The 18,156-nt window shown below is 40.5% G+C and overlaps 1 protein-coding gene across 1 annotated transcript; it reads left to right on the top strand.

Annotated features, from left to right (window-relative positions):
- Window positions 1–9,797: 9,797 nt before the first annotated feature.
- Window positions 9,798–17,313, top strand: CCDC71L (coiled-coil domain containing 71 like). The gene has a single exon (XM_081531744.1). The coding sequence runs from the start codon at window positions 13,158–13,160 to the stop codon at window positions 13,857–13,859; it is 702 nt and encodes a 233-aa protein (XP_081387870.1). The 5' UTR covers window positions 9,798–13,157; the 3' UTR covers window positions 13,860–17,313.
- The last annotated feature ends 843 nt before the right edge of the window (window positions 17,314–18,156 follow it).

Below are 18,156 nucleotides of genomic sequence, written 5' to 3'. Positions count from 1 at the left end.
GCACAGGTTCTTGTATGGTGAAGAGACTAACAGAACGGTCAGTGCTTTTTCTTTTTTGGTGGCAGGAATTCACCATTGCTGCTGCTGCTAAGTCGCTTGAGTCGTGTCCGACTCTGTGCGACCCCATAGACGGCAGCCCACCAGGCTCCTTCGTCTCTGGGATTCTCCAGGCAAGAATATTGGAGTGGGTTGCCATTTCCTTCTCCAGTGCATGAAAGTGAAAAGTGAAAGTGAAGTCGCTCAGTCGTGTCTGACTCTTCCCAACCCCATGGATGCAGCCTACCAGGCTCCTCCGTCCAGTGGCAGGCAAATACACAGTGTCTAAGGCCGCTTATACCATAAAGTTCTTGATAGCTCTTACAAAGGGTCACGAACTGGGATCTAAGCTGACTTCTCCCTTTCTTTTTCATAATCATAACAAATTTTATCCCCTGAGAATTCTCCACCAATTGTGTGCCCAGGCTGGGATGTGGTGGAAACTATTGGAAGGAGATCATTGCTGTGGGAGCCCTTGCCTTGGGGTTGTCCAGTGTTCACTTGGGCTGGGGCTCTTCCTACACAAGATGCGTTTAACACAGGACCTGGGTCACTGCACTGCCTCAGCTGCCTGGGCTTGGCTTCCTAACTGACTGAGAACCACTTGTTTAACTTTCTGTGTCTAATCATTTTTTAAAAGGGCTTTATTTTCTATCCCTTTTGTTCAATGAATTTTAGAACTTAATGTCATCTTAATGGATTATCTAGTTTGTTCATGTCCCCAAATGATAAAATTAGAACCAAATGAGAATGTAAAGGGTGAAGTTGTAAAGATAGCCATAAATCATTCTATAATATTTAAAAAGATTTGTTTAAAAATAATCGTTGTGTGTGTTTTTTTAAAACCATGAGTAAGGAGAAACAGTATTGAAAAGAATACTGGTCTTTGAATCAGAAACCTTTGTTTCAGCTTTATCATTTTCACCTTACTGGGCTTCAGTTTCCTCCTCCATAAAATGAATATAATAACATTTTTTTCTTGTTTCACTGACTTGGCTCTTTGAGGATCCAGTCAGATAAAGCATTTTTTTTAAACTATAAACTACTATGTGCAGAGCAAAATATTAAGACATTATTGCTATATATGGGACAAATATGACAAATAGAAAGATGAGTAAGACACATCTTCAATATTTTTCCCATTCCATGTGTCTTGCTGTGAAGGAGTTTATGATCTAGATGGTTTGCAACTTTTCTTCTGTCCCATCACAACTGAGAGACACAATACATACCCCGTAGTAAAAATGATTCTCCTGGAGGCAAGTTTAAAGTGGAATATAGATATGGATGGCAAAGCGTAGAAGATGAAAGCAAAATGACACAGCCTTCAGAGAAGGAAGAGAGAACATAGGGGATGATATGGCTTTTGCGAGGAACCTCAAAGGATGGATAAGATTTGAAAAGAGGAAGATGGGAGAAATGAGTGGAAATGTAGATGGGAAAGAATAGTCCCAGTTTGCTCATCTGTAAAATGGGACAGACGAGATCGGGCGCGTTCAGGGTGGTATGGCCGTAGATGTAAAATGGGACAGATAGAACAGTATTTACCTCATGGGACTGTTATAAAGATTAAATGAAGTGATTCCCGTGACATGGTTAACATGGGGTCTGGCATAGAATATGAATATTCAGTTTATGTTAAAACTGTGCTATTACTAGTTAAACCTATAATTCTGTAGGCAAAATAATGGTTCCCCAAAGATGTTCACATTTAATCTTTGAAATGCGAAGGTGTGTTAGTTTACATGAAAAGGGGGAATTAAGGTTGCAGGTGGAATTGTTGTTCAGTCACTAGGTTGTATCTGACTCTTTTCAACCTCATGGAGTGTGCCCACCAGGCTCCCCTGTACTTCATTATCTCCCAGAGTTTGCTTAAATTCATGTCCATTGAGTAAGTGATGCTATCTATGCCCCTCATCCTCTGTCACCCTCTTCTCCTTTTGCCTTCAGTCTTTCCCAGCATCAGGGTCTTTTCCAGTGAGTCAGCTCTTCCCATCAGGTAGCCAAAGTATTGGAGCTTCAGCTTCAGCATCAGTCCTTCCAGTGAATATTCAGGGTTGATTTCCTTTAGGATTGACTGATTTGATCTCCTTGCAGTCCAAGGGACTCTCAAGAGCCTTCCACAGCACCACAATTCAAAAGCATCAATTCTTTGGTGCTAGTCTTCTTTATGGTCCAATTCTCACATCCATGCATGACTACTGGGAAAAACCATAGGTTTGACTATATGGACTTTTGTGGGTAAAGTGATGTTTCTTCCTTTTAATATGCTGTTTAGGTTTGTCACAGCTTTCTTTCCGAGGAACAAGCATCTTTTAATGTCATGGCTGCAGTCATCATCCACAGTGATTTCGGAGCCCAGGAAAATAAAATTTGTAACTGGATTCCATTTTTTCCCCTTCTATTTGCCATGAAGTAATGGGACCAGATGCCATGACCTTCATTTTTGAATGTTGAGTTTTAAGCCAGCTTTTTCACTCTCCTCTTTCACCTTCTGATATCAAGAGGCTCTTTAGTTGTCTTCACCTTCTGCCATTAGAGTGGTATCAATTGCATATCTGGGGTTGTTGATATTTTTCCCAGCAATCTTGATTCCAGCCTGTGATTCATCCAGCCCAGCATTTTGCATGATGTACTCTGCATGTAAATTAAATAAATAACATGACAATATACAGCCTTGTCATACTCCTTTCCCAATTTTGAACTGGTTAGTTGTTCCATGTAAGGTTCTAGCTGTTGCTTCTTGACTTGCATATAGGTTTCTCAGGAAACAGATAAGGTGGTTTGGTATTCCCATCTCTTTAAGAATTTTACACAGTTTCTTGTGATCCACACAGTTAACATCATAGCATAGTCAATGAAGCAGAAGTAAAGGTTTTTCTGAAATTCCCTTGCTTTCTCTATGATCCAAAGAATGTCAGCAATTTGATCTCTGGTTCCTCTGCCTTTTGTAAACCCAACTTGTACATCTGGAAGTTCTTAGTTCACAAACTGCTGAAGCCTAACTTGAAGGTTTTTGAGCATAGCCTTACTAGCATGTGAAATAAACACAACTGTACAGTAGATGGTATTAAGTTTGTTAATCAGCTGACTTTAAAATAGAGGTTATCCTGGATTATCCCTGGAAACTCAGTGTAATTGTAAGGGGTCTTAGTTCAAGAAGTAAGCAGAAGCATCAAGAGTCAGCAGGAAATATAACTATTGAAGAACGGTCACAAGTGTTTAAATTCTGCCTTTGAAGATGGAGAAAAGACCAAAGAAAATGGGTGGCTTCTAGAAGCTGGAAAAGAAAAGGAAATGGATTCACCCCTAGAACGTCCAGGAAGGAATGAAGCCCTGCTTACAACTTGGTTTTAGCCCAGTTAGTCCAGTGTCAAACTGCAGACCTCTAAAACTGTAACAATACATTTATGTTGTCTTAAGTCACAAAGTTTGTGGTAATTTGTTACAGCAGCAATAGGAATGGGTGAATTTAACTCAGATGACCATTATATATACTACCGTGGGCAGGAATCCCTTAGAAGAAATGGAGTAGCCATCATGGTCAACAAAAGAGTCCAAAATGCAGTACTTGGATGCAATATCAAAAACGACAGAATGATCTCTGTTCGTTTCCAAGGCAAACCATTCAATATCACGGTAATCCAAGTCTATGCCCCGACCAGTAACGCTGAAGAAGCTGAACTTGAATGGTTCTATGAAGACCAACAAGACCTTTTAGAACTAACACTCAGAAAGATGTCCTTTTCATTATAGGGGACTGGAATGCAAAAGTAGGAAGTCAGGAAACACCTGGCATAACAGGCAAATTTGGCCTTGGAGTACAGAATGAAGCAGGGCAAAGGCTAATAGAGTTTTGCCAAGAGAACGCGTTGGTCATAGAAAAACACCCTCTTCCAACAACACAAGAGAAGACTCTACACATGGACATCACCAGATGGTCAACACCGAAATCAGATTGATTATGTTCTTTGCAGCCAAAGATGGAGAAGCTCTATACAGTCAGCAAAAACAAGACTGGGAGCGGACTGTGGCTCAGATCATGAACTCCTTATTGCCAAATTCAGACTTAAATTGAAGAAAGTAGGGGAAACCACTAGACCATTCAGGTATGACCTAAATCAAATCCCTTATGATTATACAGTGGAAGTGACAAATAGATTTAAGGGACTAGATCTGATAGACAGAGTGCCTTATGAACTATGGACAGAGGTTCATTACATTGTACAGGAGACAGGGATCAAGACCATCCCCATGGAAAATAAATGCAAAAAAGCAAAATGGCTGTCTGAGGAGGCCTTACAGATAGCTGAGAAAAGAAGAGAAGCGAAAAGCAAAGGAGAAAAGGAAAGATATTCCCATCTGAATGCAGAGTTCCAAAGAATAGCAAGGAGAGATAAGAAAGCCTTCCTCAGTGATCAATGCAAAGAAATAGAGGAAAACAACAGAATGGGAAAGACTAGAGATCTCTTCAAGAAAATTAGAGATGCCAAGGGAACATTTCATGCAAAGATGGGCTCGATAAAGGACAGAAATGGTATGGGCCTAACAGAAGCAGAAGATATTAAGAAGAGATGGCAAGAATACACAGAAGAACTGTACAAAAAAGATCTTCATGACCCAGACAACCACGATGGTGTGATCACTCACCTAGAGCCAGACATCCTGGAATGTGAAGTCAAGTGGGCCTTAGGAAGCATCTCTACGAACAAAGCTAGTGGAGGTGATGGAATTCCAGTTGAGCTATTTCAAATCCTGAAAGATGATGCTGTGAAAGTGCTGCACTCAATATGCCAGCAAATCTGGAAAATTCAGCAGTGGCCACAGGACTGGAAAAGGTCAGTTTTCATTCCAATCCCAAAGAAAGGCAATGCCAAAAAATGCTCAAACTACCGCACAATTGCACTCTACTCACACGCTAGTAATGCTAAAAATTCTCCAAGCCAGGCTTCAGCAATATGTGAACTGTGAACTTCCAGATGTTCAAGCTGGTTTTAGAAAAGGCAAAGGAACCAGAGATCAAATTGCCAACATCTGATGGATCATCGAAAAAACAAGAGAATATCTGAAAAATATCTATTTCTGCTTTATTGACTATGCCAAAGCCTTTGACTGTGTGGACCAAAATAAACTGTGGAAAATTCTGAAAGAGATGGGAATACCAGACCGTTTGGTCTGTCTCTTGAGAAACCTGTATGCAGGTCAGGAAGCAACAGTTAGAACTCGACATGGAACAACAGACTGGTTCCAAATAGGAAAAGGAGTACATCAAGGCTGTAGATTGTCACTCTGCTTATTTAACTTATATGCAGAGTACATCATGAGAAACGCTAGGCTGGAAGAAACACAAGCTGGAATCAAGATTGCCGGGAGAAATATGCAGATATGCAGATGACACCACCCTTATGGCAGAAAGTGAAGAACTAAAGAGCCTCTTGATGAAAGTGAAAGAGGAGAGTGAAAAAATTGGCTTAAAACTTAACATTCAGAAAACTAAAATCATGGCATCTGGTCCCATCATTTCATGGCAAACAGAGAAGCAATGGAAACAGTGAGACTTTATTTTGGAGGGTTCCAAAATCACTGCAGATGGTGACTGCAGCCCTGAAATGAAAAGACGCTTGCTCCTTGGAAGAAAAGCTGTGACCAACCTAGACAACATATTAAAAAGCAGAGACATTACTTTGCCAACAAAGATCTGTCTAGTCAAGGCTATGGTTTTTCCAATAGTCATGTATGGATGTGAGAGTTGGACTATAAAGAAAGCTGAGCGCTGAAGAATTGATGCTTTGAAACTGTGGTGTTGGAGAAGACTCTTGAGAGAGTCCCTTGGACTGCAAGGAGATCCAATCAGTCCATCCTAAAGGAAATCAGTCCTGAATATTCATTGAAAGGACTGATGCTGAAGCTGAAACTTCATTTCTTTGTCCACTTGATGTGAAGAACTGACTCATTTGAAAAGACCCTGATGCTGGGAAAGATTGAAGGCAGGAGGAGAAGGGGACAACAGAGGATGAGATGGTTGGATGGCATCACCGGCTCAATGGACATGAGTTTGAGTAATCTCTGGGAGTTGGTGATGGACAGGGAGGCCTGACATGTGGCAGTCCATGGGGTTGCAAAGAGTCAGACATGACTGAGTGACTGAACTGCACTGCACTGAACTAATTTCAAGTCTGATCTATTTCTTAGTCTGTTTCTCATCTGGGAAATTGCTGATTTGATTAATCATTTATAAGTAACTACTATTATATTAATTTTATGTTGTAGACTTAGCCTTTCATTTTATTTCATTTTCTGTTTTCTATTTTTCATTTATTTTCTTTTCCTGCCTTCCTGTGGGTCACTTAAGCCTTTTTTCAGAATTCTATTTTGATTTACCTATATTATTTTTAAGTATGTCTCTTTTTATATTTTTTAGTGAATGCTCTAGGTATTATCCAGAGAAGGCAATGGCAGCCCACTCCAGTACTCTTGCCTGGAATATCCCATGGACGGAGAAGCCTGGTAGGCTGCAGTCCATGGGGTCACGAAGAGTCAGACATGACTGAGCGACTTCACTTTCACTTTTCACTCTCAGGCATTGGAGAAGGAAATGGCAACCCACTCCAGTGTTCTTGCCTGGAGAATCCCAGGCATGGGGGAGCCTGGTGGGCTGCCGTCTGTGGGGTCGCACAGAATCAGACACGACTGAAGTGACTTAGCAGCAGCAGCAGCAGCAGCTAGGTATTATCCTATATAAACATAACTTATCCCAGTCAACTCATGTCATTTTATGAGTTACAGTGAAGTGCAAGTTCCATTTTACCTACCTATGTCCCTTTATTCTCCATTTCCAGTATATTTATCTTAAATATTTCCTTTACATATATACTTAATGCATGCATTAGTGTTATAATATTTACTTCAACCATTGTGTTAGTCTGCTTGGGCTGCCATAGCTAAATACCACAAACAGTGCGGCTTCAACAACAGAAATTTACTTTCTCACAGTTCTGGAGGCTGAGAAGTCGCAGATCAAGGTGCCAGCTGGTTTAGTCCTGGTGATAGCCCTCTTCCTGGCTTGCAGATAGTCTCCTTCTCTCTGTGTTCTCACATGTTAGAGAGAGAGACAGTACTCTGGAGTCTCTTCCTCTTCTTATAAGGATACCAGCCATATCAAAATAGGACTCCACCTTTATGACTTTTATTTAATCTTCAGCACCTCCACAATGGGGCTTAGGGCTTCAACAAATGAATTTGGCAGGAGGACACAAACATTCAGTTCATATTAATCATCAAACATCATTTCGAAAAGGGAAGTTATATTTACTCGTATTTTTGCTTACTGTGTTCTTTCTTCCTTCCCAGTGTCCCACGTTTTCTCATTTTATTGTTTTCTTTTTGTTCAGAGAACTTCCTTTAGCCATTCTTTTAGGTAGATCTGCTGGCAATAGATTCTCTTAGTTTTCCTTCATTTGTGAATGTCTTGATTTCTTCTTCATTATTGAAGGATATTTTCACTGGATATAGAAGTCTGGGCTGACAGCTCTTTTCTTTTAGGGCTTGAAATGTGTTGAGCTACTTCCTTCTGATACCTATGGTTTCTAGTGAGAATATCTATCTATGGTTTCTAGTGAGTAGATATCAAATGATTTTTCCCTCTTGCGTCAGGTGTACTTTTTATCTTGCTACTTTCCAGACTTTTTTCTTTGTTTTTAGTTTTCAGATGTTTGACAATGATTTGTTTTGATGTGGATTTCTTTGGGTGTATCTTGCTTAGGTGTGTTCAGCATCTTAAATCTATAGATTTATGTCTGTTGCCAAATTTGGAACATTTTTCAGCCCAGCCTTCTTTCTCCTCTCTTTCCAGTCTTCTGATGACACTAATAATAGATCTTATAGTCCCATAGGTCCTTGCGGCTCTGTTCTGATTTCTTAGTATATTTCCTCTCTTTTTTTCAGAAGGGATTAAATCTATTGTTTTGTCTTTAGGTTTACTGATTTTTTTCTCCATTCTGCTGTTGAGACCATCCACTAAATTTTTTATTTCATTTATTGTATTTTTTAGTTCTAGAATTTCCATGTTGGTTCCTCTTTATATCTGCTGTTTCTTTGCTATTTTATTTCTTCACTGCAACTCATTACTTTTTCATTTGTTTCAAGTGTGCTCATAACTGCTTCTTAAAATGTCTTTATAATGGCTATTTTAAAATATTTGCTACAAAATACTGACATCTTTCTCACCTTAGTGTTGACATTTATTGATAATCCCTTTTTATTCAATTTGAGATCTTCTTGGTTCCCAGCATTAAGTGACCTTCAGTTGCAACCTAGACATTTTGGCTATTATGTTATGAGACTCTGGATATTATTTAAACAATCTGTTTTTAGCAAGTGTTCTTTGACATTTTTACAGAAAGGAAAGGAAGGGATGCTGCCTCACTATTGCCAAGTAGAAGTCCAAGTTTCCCACTCTGCCTCATTGTTACTTGGTGAGGGTGGGAATGCTAGCTGGTTACTAGACCTCTACTGGGAATGTCTTGTTATTGCTCCCCACATGGTCTCCACTGACATTTTAGAAGAGAATAGCTTCTCTATTGCCCAGCAGGGATAAGATTGATGATTCTCTACTTGACCTTCTCTGACACTACTCCAGAAGGGGTGGTGGAGTGCCTAGTTATAGCCTGGAAAGGGTAGAAGCCATAGTTGTTTGTTTGTTTTTTGGTGCTATTTTGCTGCAGCAGATTGATAATTTTGTAAAAATTTCTGTCTTGGGAGGCTACTCCTTTCTTGGTCGTAAAGTTAGAGAGAACATAATCTTGTTGGCACTTTTATGTCTGTTGGTGTTTCTTGGTTGCTGACTTCTCCAGCACCCAGTCTGACGTGTGTGCAGAAAAGAGAAAAAAGAAAACCCAAGGAACTCACTAATGTGTTGTGCTTTGGGTTCTGAAATCCTTAGCCTGACTTTCTCATCTCTATTCTTCAGTCTTCTTATGTTCCTTTTATACATAATGCCCAGGGTTTTAAACTGAAAGTAGCAGGAGGAATAGGGAAAGTACATGCATTTTATTTTCTTGGAAGTGGAAGTCCTGGCCTCTCAATTTGTATGTGTATTTTGTGTATTTTAAATTAAACAGTTTGACTTCCCTGTAGCAAATGGTAAAGAATCTGCCTGCAATGCAGGAGACCAGGGTTCCAACTCGAACCCTGGGTTGGAAAGATCCTCTGGAGAAAAGAATGGCAACCCACTCCAGTATTCTTGCCTGGAGAATCCCATGGACAGAGGAGACTGGCAGGCTACATACAGTCCATGGGGTCACAGAGAGTTGGACACGACTGAGCGAGTAACACACACATACACACACAGGAGCATATCAGAGGTTTAAGGTAACTTTTATAGAAAAATCTACATTACTTCATAATTATTTTAATGAAAAGGCTGAAATTGATGAATCATGTTCATGTAATTTCATTTGAACTACAAATTAATGCTATCTCCTTGGATTAAATACCAGAGTTGTTAGAAACAACTTTGGATTAACAGTTAGAGACCTAGGTTCTAGTTCAGAATATTCCACCCTTTGGCTGTGTAAACTTTGGCAGCTCTCTTGTCATCTCAATAGTCTCATCTGAATGAAGAGTGTTGGACCCATTAGATGGTCTCTCAATTTCCTTCTTGCTGTAACATTTTTATTTTCCCCTCATCAATCTATTACTTAAAAATATCTATAGACTCCCACTGTAATATAGGATTTGAAATATGTAGGCTAAACCAAACAAAATCCTCATAATTAGACAAGACAAATAATGATAACTATTATTTATCAGATACCTACCGTGATCCAGACACTCTACTACAAGTTTTACTCATGTTTGCTCATTCAATCCTCAAAATAATCTATTGAAGTAGAGATTACACCCATTTTATAAATGAAGAAATAGGCTCAGAAAGATTTTTAAAAATATCTAAGGATATTTTGTTATAAAGATCTGTTTGATTCCAAGTCTATTTGATTCCAGAGTGAATGCTCCCAACCATTTACAGATACTTTTTAATTTTTTGGCCACTTTGCAAGAAGCAAATTATTTTATAGAAGTGGAATCTTATAGCACAAGTTCTGGATAGCTAAGAGATTTATGTTATTTTTAATTTCTCTAATCACTTTATTCTTTTTGGTTTCATTTTTAAACTACATAAATTCAGAAAATATACACGTAAAGCTAATTTTTTGTTCTGTTTGTTTTTACTGTTCACCACTATCAGATTTAGGAAGGAAGCATCATTCTCCTTGAGAGGTAAAGGAATAAACTAGACATTTTAAACAGTTTCCTCAAGAACAAGATTTTAATTTGCAATAAAATTAAATAAATTTAATTTTAACTTTCCAAAAACTTTGCAGTGTCTTAGGAGAGTCTCAGGAACTAAAAGAAAAAATTATGTGTAAATTTTACTCACTTCTGGAGAATGGATAAGTACCATCTGTAGGACTATTTAAGCTAATCAAAAGGTGGAGGCAAGAAGAAATGTAAAAATAAGAAACAGAGAAAACAGAACAGAGAAATTAAACAATGCCAAATTTAAAATTATACAATAATTAAGGCATTTGACATGTTAATTCCTAAAAATATTTCATAAAGATATTAGTTTAAGTAAATTAAATGAGTATGTAGTATAAAATGAACTTTTGAATGCTCTGCAATTTGTTGAGACCTATGTTTCCTTAGTATGAGAATAGTCTTATAAGATTTATCCTTTCAATCGAAATCAATTCTGTAAGTTTGTATAGATGTCTGGTATATTTGTGTGGCAAAAGACCCTAAGCCTTTCCATACTTAAGAACCCTAAGTACCTAAAACAGGATTAACATGAAAGGGAAGAAATATCAAGATGAGAAGCCAGGAGTACATAAATCCTTATTTTTCTTTCACTATGAAGTCCCTTTACCATTCTGCTGGCTTACTCTGAGATTTTCTATGTCTGTCTTGCAGGGGCATTCCATTGGAAGTTATACAAATTTCACATTAGTATGTGTTCCCAAAATTACCAACAGAACTAATTGTGATGTAAAGAGTTGTAATATCATTTTTTTTATAAGGACTTAGGAAGCTGATAACTGGCTCCATAATCTTGTTCTGAGATCAGGGTATGCTTTTCTAGGAAACTGATTTTCTCTTCAGAAAGTTACCATGATTTGGGTAGGTTGAGAACTGGTCCCTGGTAGGAAGCTTGGTTTTTGCATAAAGCCAGTGCATGGACAGGATGCTCTGGTAGAGAAGCAACTTTCAAAATATTTTTGTTTTATTTTTTATTGAAGTTAAACAAACTCTGGTTCTAAGAAAATATAATCTGTAAATCCAATATAGGACAGATTAAAAACTGCTCAATTCTGGGAGGAGCCGGAAGTGGAATCAGGTGAACAGCTCTGTTCCTTGGTCACTCCACTCTTACATAAAGCATTTTCTATTGAACCTCTTTGAGTCTAAGCAGCACAATTTGTAAAATCTCCAGTGAAATATAAAGATCACTAAGATTAGGAATCCAAAGACCTAAACTATAGTCCTAGTCCTACAATCAAGAAGCCTTATTACCCAACCTCTGTGGATCCAAATTTCCTCATCCATGAAATCAGGAGATTGAACTAGGTGTCTTTTAGCTCAAATATTCAAGGGAACCAATGGCAGCTATGAGTGAATCACAAAACTCTGCTCTATCAGTTTTCTACTGCAAAATAAAGTGCTCACTCAGCGGTAAAATTTGCACGTCTACCTCACAGTTCTAAGTATTAGGAGGTATTTTTTTTAACCTTAAAACTTTAATGGAGTTAAGAGAAACCTGAAATGTAAAATGTGAAATTGTCCTGTTCTTAGCAATTTGAATATATGTTTCTCATATAATTATGTTTTTTATTGGTTCACTCAACAGAAATAGAGTGCCCACTGTCTGACAGGTGCTGAACTAAGTATTGAGGATAGAAAAGTTGACATAAGACTGTGCATTACTCTATAAACATTCAATCCCCTCCTCTCTAATACAAAAGGTGATGGGGTCTTAACAACCTGTTCTTTTCAACAGAAACCTTTTGATTGTGAAATTGTACCTTTTCTTAGTGCTAGAGATGGTGCTGCAAAGGGACATACTAAAACTAAATGAAAGGTGAAGTGCACTCATTTAAAACCAACTGTACATTTTAAAAATTATATTTTCTGTAAGGAGAATGGCTTTGTCATAATTGATCGTTGATCAACTTGAGCAAAGTTCTATGGGTATAACAGGCTTTACTTTCCTGATAAGCAGAGCATCTCTTAAATGTGAAGATGGTTCCATTGTCTAGAAGGAGACTATGCCACTGACAGCATCCGTATTATCTGAATGATTCCGGATTACTAGTGTTGCTTGACATGGATTGGGGTCAAAGTGGGGAAGAGTTGGATGAAGATGCAAAAGAGGCCTCTGAAGGTTCAGAAGAGAATTGTGGAAGGCCCATTCCCTCTAGACTTACACCCCTTCTGTGACACAAACTACAGCCTTTGGGTAGGTCTCCCTTTGTTGTTCAGACTGGTAGACCTCCCAGCTCAATCCATAAATGCACATCCACTCATTCCGAGAGTAGAGTGACTCCCCCCAAAGTGGAGCTGATGTCCACCCCTTACTCTAGACAAGGTACCCTCCCCATATACCCACCCAACTGTTGACTCGTGTTCAAGAGCCACCATCACCCACCCCAGCACCATCTTCCAGGAACTGGCCTCTCCCCCATTAGTCCCCGCCCTCTTCTGAGAGCACCCAATGGGTGGAGTCGGGGCTGCAGTAGGAGGGGCCAAAGGCGGGCACATTTAAAGAAAGGCAGAGGGCGAAAGGAGGCAAGAGAGGAGAAGAAAGAGAAACCAGGGGGGCGAGGCGCCGTCCAATGACAAAGCCCAGGGGTGGGCGCCGGCCGCCATCTTGTACCGGGCGGCAGGATCTTCACCCGCGTCCTCCGCCCTCGGAGGGGGAGGGGCAGCGGCGGCAGAGGCGAGAAAAGTAGAGAGAGACGCGCCGGGCGAGAGGTGCCAGCAGCGGCCGCCGCCGCGGAGCCGAACACGGGCGGGGACGGCGGCGGCGGGACCCGGCGAGCGCAGGCGGCCCCGAGCGGCCTCCGATGCGGCGCAGCGTGAAGAGGCGGCGGCGCCGGCCCCCGGCGGCCCCGGCCGCGGCCGCCCGGGGCGGCAGCTTTAGGGCGGGAGGAGGGGCCGGTCTGGAGGCGCAGGAGGAGAAGGTGGTGTACTCGCGGTCGCAACTGTCGCTGGCCGACAGCACCAAGGCACTGGGCGACGCCTTCAAGCTGTTCATGCCCCGCAGCACGGAGTTCATGAGCTCGGACGCGGAGCTCTGGAGCTTTCTCTGCAGCCTCAAGCACCAGTTCTCCCCGCACATCCTGCGCAGCAAGGACGTCTACGGCTACTCTTCTTGCCGGGCCCTCGTACCCGACCCCCCGGGGGGCCCCGCCGCCCGCGGCCCGACGCGCAGGCCGGCCCCGAGCGTGGCGGCCAGGAGGAGGCGCCGCGGAGCCCGGGCGCCAGCCGCCCGCCGGAGGAAGCTGCCGCCGCCCGCGCCGCCGGTCCCTGAGGAGAGCTGCCCCGTCAAGCCCGCGGCGCCGGAGCCCTGCTTCGGGGGCCGCACCCTGGAGGAGATCTGGAGGGCGGCCACCCCGACGCTGACCACCTTCCCCACCATCCGCGTCGGCGGCGACGTGTGGGGCGAGCGCAGCCTGGCGGCGGCACGGCGTAGAGCGCGCCAAGTCCTGCGAGTGAACCTGGAACCCGTGGTGAGGCTCCGCCGCTTCCCGGTGCCCCGGGCGTGACGCGCAACCCGCGTCACCCTCCCAGCCGGGGACGGAGCTCCCTCACGGAGGGATGGACAAGTGTCAGTCGAGTGTTTACAGATCCGGCCAGGACCCCGTCCCTTCATGCACTTTACGGGCGAAGAAGTCACCGGATGGTGTTCCCGGGCCCGCGGCACCGCCGTCTGGAACTCCGGGGCAGGTGCGCCCTCCACCCCCTCCCAGTGCCGGGCAGCAGAGGAGGAGACCGCGGGACCCGCGGGGGAGGGCCCTTTGCTTCCGTACCCCGGACTGAGACGTCTCCAGGACTGAAGGGGCAGATCCGTTTTCTCCCTTTGGACTCTACCTCACTGGTCTGGAAGTCCTCCGAAGAAGTCGTTCTTTTTTCCAAAGGAATTTGGTTTCATGCTTGTGTAATAAAGCCAGAATCTACTTGGTTTTCACCCCGCTCCTCTATCCCGGCCTCATTCCCACCCCCTACCCCCTTTTTTTTCTTTTCAACTGCCACCGCTCTTTCTAGACGAAAGATCGAACCTGTCTGGACGATAGATCGAACCTGTTTTGTGCTGTTGCACCCGTTTGTGCTCAGGGTATTCTGAATCCCACTCGTTTCCTAATTTTAACCGGATTCCAAAGCTTTGACCAAGGATATTTTTCAAGCTTATGACTTAATGTTAAGAGTGCAAGGATTTGTATGATTTGAATGCCATGGGCTCAGTGATTATAAACAAAGAGATGCAAAGTACAACTACTTCAACGTTTTTGAGGTGTTTCTAAAGATTTTATATTGAGATTTAATGTTTATATTTACTGAGCTCCTAAAGAAAATGGTAGAAACTCATATAAAGTTCTGTTTAGGAAAAGTCGATTTGTTAAATTCTTTTTGATTAAATAAAAATTAAAGTACGTTGAAACCACATGGCTTGTGATAAAGAAAAATGAGTTACAAAGAACTGGTGTTGGTTAAAGAGATGGATGGAATCCTATTGGAAATGGTTTGGCCTTTTTGTACTGGTCTAATACAAATCCAGAAGTTCAAAGGTAACCTATTTTAAATTGGGAGCCACATAGGAGAAATGAATGTGTGTAAACCTGGTGATTAAAATGGTAAACAGAATACCCATTAGAGTTCTCAGAACTATTAGCTCTTTAGAGGGGTGGGGGCGTTTGTTGGTACAAATAACTTGTTGAAGTTACTTTGGGCAAAATAGATCTTTCTCTACTTTGTGTTGCATAGCAGAAAGTGCCCCGACTAATACCCATCACCTTTATAGACATTGTGACATCTGTCTTTTTTCCTCCACGAGTATCCTTTTTTATCTTAATTCCATTCATAATTATGTTTGCAGTTACCTGTCTTTGTTGACAGCTGAAGACCACAGGAATCGAACAGGCGAGTAACACTGAGTATTGACCCTTCTTATACACTTTTATAATAGCATTTATACCGTATGGCCCAGAGTGGAATTCTTGATTATCCAAGTGCCTTTGGTCATTGGTGGCAGCAAGACTTAATGGTTTTTAGCCAGTGGTGCCACAGCCAGATTTTACTGCAATATCTAAAGGGTCAAGTGGTGTTTTTGTACCACAGTTTTTCAAATATAAGTATTCTGCCATGAAACTACTTACACTGGCTGGAACTTAACATAGGAAGTCCTCAATATTAAGATTTCTCTCTGCTTGGCAGCTTTTTAGGAGAATAGTAAGAGTTGCAATTTCGACTCTTGTGTTCTTAGATTTCAAATGGCATAGCTTTCTGAATTGAATTTTTCAAGTTTAATAGTACATAAGTAGGAGTTTTGTGACTTTAATTTCAGTGTTCTTGTTTTGTAAAAAAGAAAAAAATATATATATATTATATATACATGACTTGATGCCAGTTTCCCAGTATGCCTCATATTCTTTTATTCACTACTCAATAATAATGCGTTGTAACAAACACTGTCACATGGGTAAATAAAAATGAATCATTACTTAGATGATGGAGAGTGTTACATTTGATCTCTGTGATAGGAAGCTTATATATATTCTTTTGGTTATTAGCTTCCTTTGGCAGTTGTATTTCAGATACATAGGGTTTTCTCCCTTCTTCCACTCCCCAACTGTTCATTTTTTTTTAGTTAACTAGCCCCTAAGAAAAAACTATGTATTGGTACCACTTACTATTGTATATAGTTTTATAATAATTAAAAAATAAATTCAATGGCCATATTAGAATGTAATTTCAACATACAGCTTATCCAGATAGTTTCCCAGAGGGTTTTGAAATTAAACTTAGCTGGGAAGATAACTGCTCAGCACAAAACAGAAACAACCATTGACACCATGCATTTTTTTTTAACTGAAATTCTTAACTTTTTTCCCTCATGCCTTGTTACTTTAGTGCACTTGAACTAGCATAAATGCTTCTTTGGATTATCTGGGCTTTCTGATTTCAGTTTGGATCTGATTGCCCATCTTGAATTCAATATGTTATTTATCTGGTCTTTAAAAATCATACCATTTCTAGTTTGTGAAATAGATGTCAAAAAAGTCTTTATTTTTGCCAAGTGTTCTTTAGCAAAGCCTATGTTACAACTCCTAAAATGTGAAGAAAGAACTAATATAGTTGGCTAGTATATTAATAGGAAAGTGAAAGTATTTTGTGGGTACATTGGGCAGAATGTGAAAAGAAACTTGGCAAGGTGGCCTTTAGGATGAGGCATCCATTTTCTGTCCTCTAAGTCTGTAGTTTTGCTTGTATATAGTTTTTTAAAAGAAATCTCACGACCATTCTCTTATAAGATTATCTTATATCTCATATGGCACAAGTAGAGGGAGAAGCTAGGAGGAAGTTGATCACCTCGCTATGCTTTTATTTCATTTTTAACTCTTGAGTGCCTAAATGTGGTGACTGTCACCTCAGCTAACCTTTGAATCTTCCTGATGTCATCTTTATCCTCCCTGTCAACCAGCAACTTAATTTTCCTTCCTGAAACCAGTAATGTCATGACTGTTGAGGGCAAGCTCCGTTGTTGATAGTGCAAAGTGTCGCTGTTGTGGTGTGTATTTATTTTGTCTAAGTTTGAGTACCCTGTGGGACTTGTATAACTATGCTGATGGCTGACACCAATTGATTTGCTCCATGCAAGTGATAGTACTATAAAATCCTTCAATAAAGAAACATTAAAATTATTTGAATGCAAAAAAACAGCAATTCTGAACTCAAAGCCTTTTGTTTTAAGGGTTGCCACAGCATTCTTTAAATTGGTGGTTTTTAGTGGACGTATATACATAATATTTACTTTATTGGTGTGTTTCAAATATATTTTGATAGCCTGTTATGTCTTAAGTACTTTAGAAGACAATTGTTTGTTAATGGAACTAAATTGTTTCCTTGGACAGTTTGATGTGCATATGATTAAGATTTACAATCTGGTTGTACTCTGCTTTTTAACTTATTAATTGTAAATAAATTTTAGAGAATACACAGTGACTGATTTTTCTAATGATGTTGAAAGTTTTTGAAATGGGATTTTATGTTTGTATGTAAGTTGGAAAGCATCTTGGGATCAATTTTGACTTTTTTTGATGAACCTGGGACTCCTACCAGTCTTGAGATCTGTGTTTTGTGCTGTCTTGAGGTTCTTTTTGACATCACCTCTTAAGTGATCTAGTGAATCTCCAGAATAGTATTTCATGGCCAATCTCATTATTACCAAAATTTGCCAGCAAAAAAAAAAGACTTTAAAGATGCATCAAAATTCAGTTTTGAACCCTGGCCCCAAATCTTCCTGTGGTGGTGATAAAAAGTTAAAGCTCACATTGTTTCATGGTAGAAAAGAATGTCCAAGTGCCTCCTTGTGAGTAGCAGCAGTAAATGCTGTTCCACAGAATGAGTAAAGCCAAAATTTTCATTAGTCTAGAAGGTAGGAGTGGAGTATTACCAAAGGCAAGATTCATAGTACTACTGTGTGGCCTGAAGTTCTGTCAATAATTAGAAGCAACACAGTGTAGTAAACTGAATCCCAGAGCCTGGAGTGGAATTATGGTTTCATCACTCATAATTAGAACTTGAGATAAGTTATGTAAACTATCCATGCTTTAGCTTCCTTAAGTATATGTGGTTAGTTAAAAAAAAAAGATAGGGGATATTAGTGGTGGGCACATAGGAAATTCTTAATAAATGCTATTAATTGGAGATAACCTGTGCTGAGAATATAAATGCTGAGAGTGATTAATCCCCTGGGAATTTAGCACCCCAAGAGTAGAGTGTGGTCTAGGAAAGCTAAAAGACAGATTGAGATGGTAATTTGTGGGTGAATTAAACTGAAGACAG

Source organism: Giraffa tippelskirchi, chromosome 10, assembly GCF_054371585.1.
Source record: "Giraffa tippelskirchi isolate mGirTip1 chromosome 10, T2T-mGirTip1v1.2.pri, whole genome shotgun sequence".
NCBI classification, from domain to species: Eukaryota; Metazoa; Chordata; class Mammalia; order Artiodactyla; family Giraffidae; genus Giraffa; species Giraffa tippelskirchi.
Note: the sequence above shows the minus strand (reverse complement) of the source record. Positions and strands in the feature narration are given on the sequence as shown.

Bases quoted from the DNA above. Each gene is read 5' to 3' on its own strand.
- CCDC71L (XM_081531744.1), top strand. From the start codon at position 13,158: ATGCGGCGCAGCGTGAAGAGGCGGCGGCGCCGGCCCCCGGCGGCCCCG.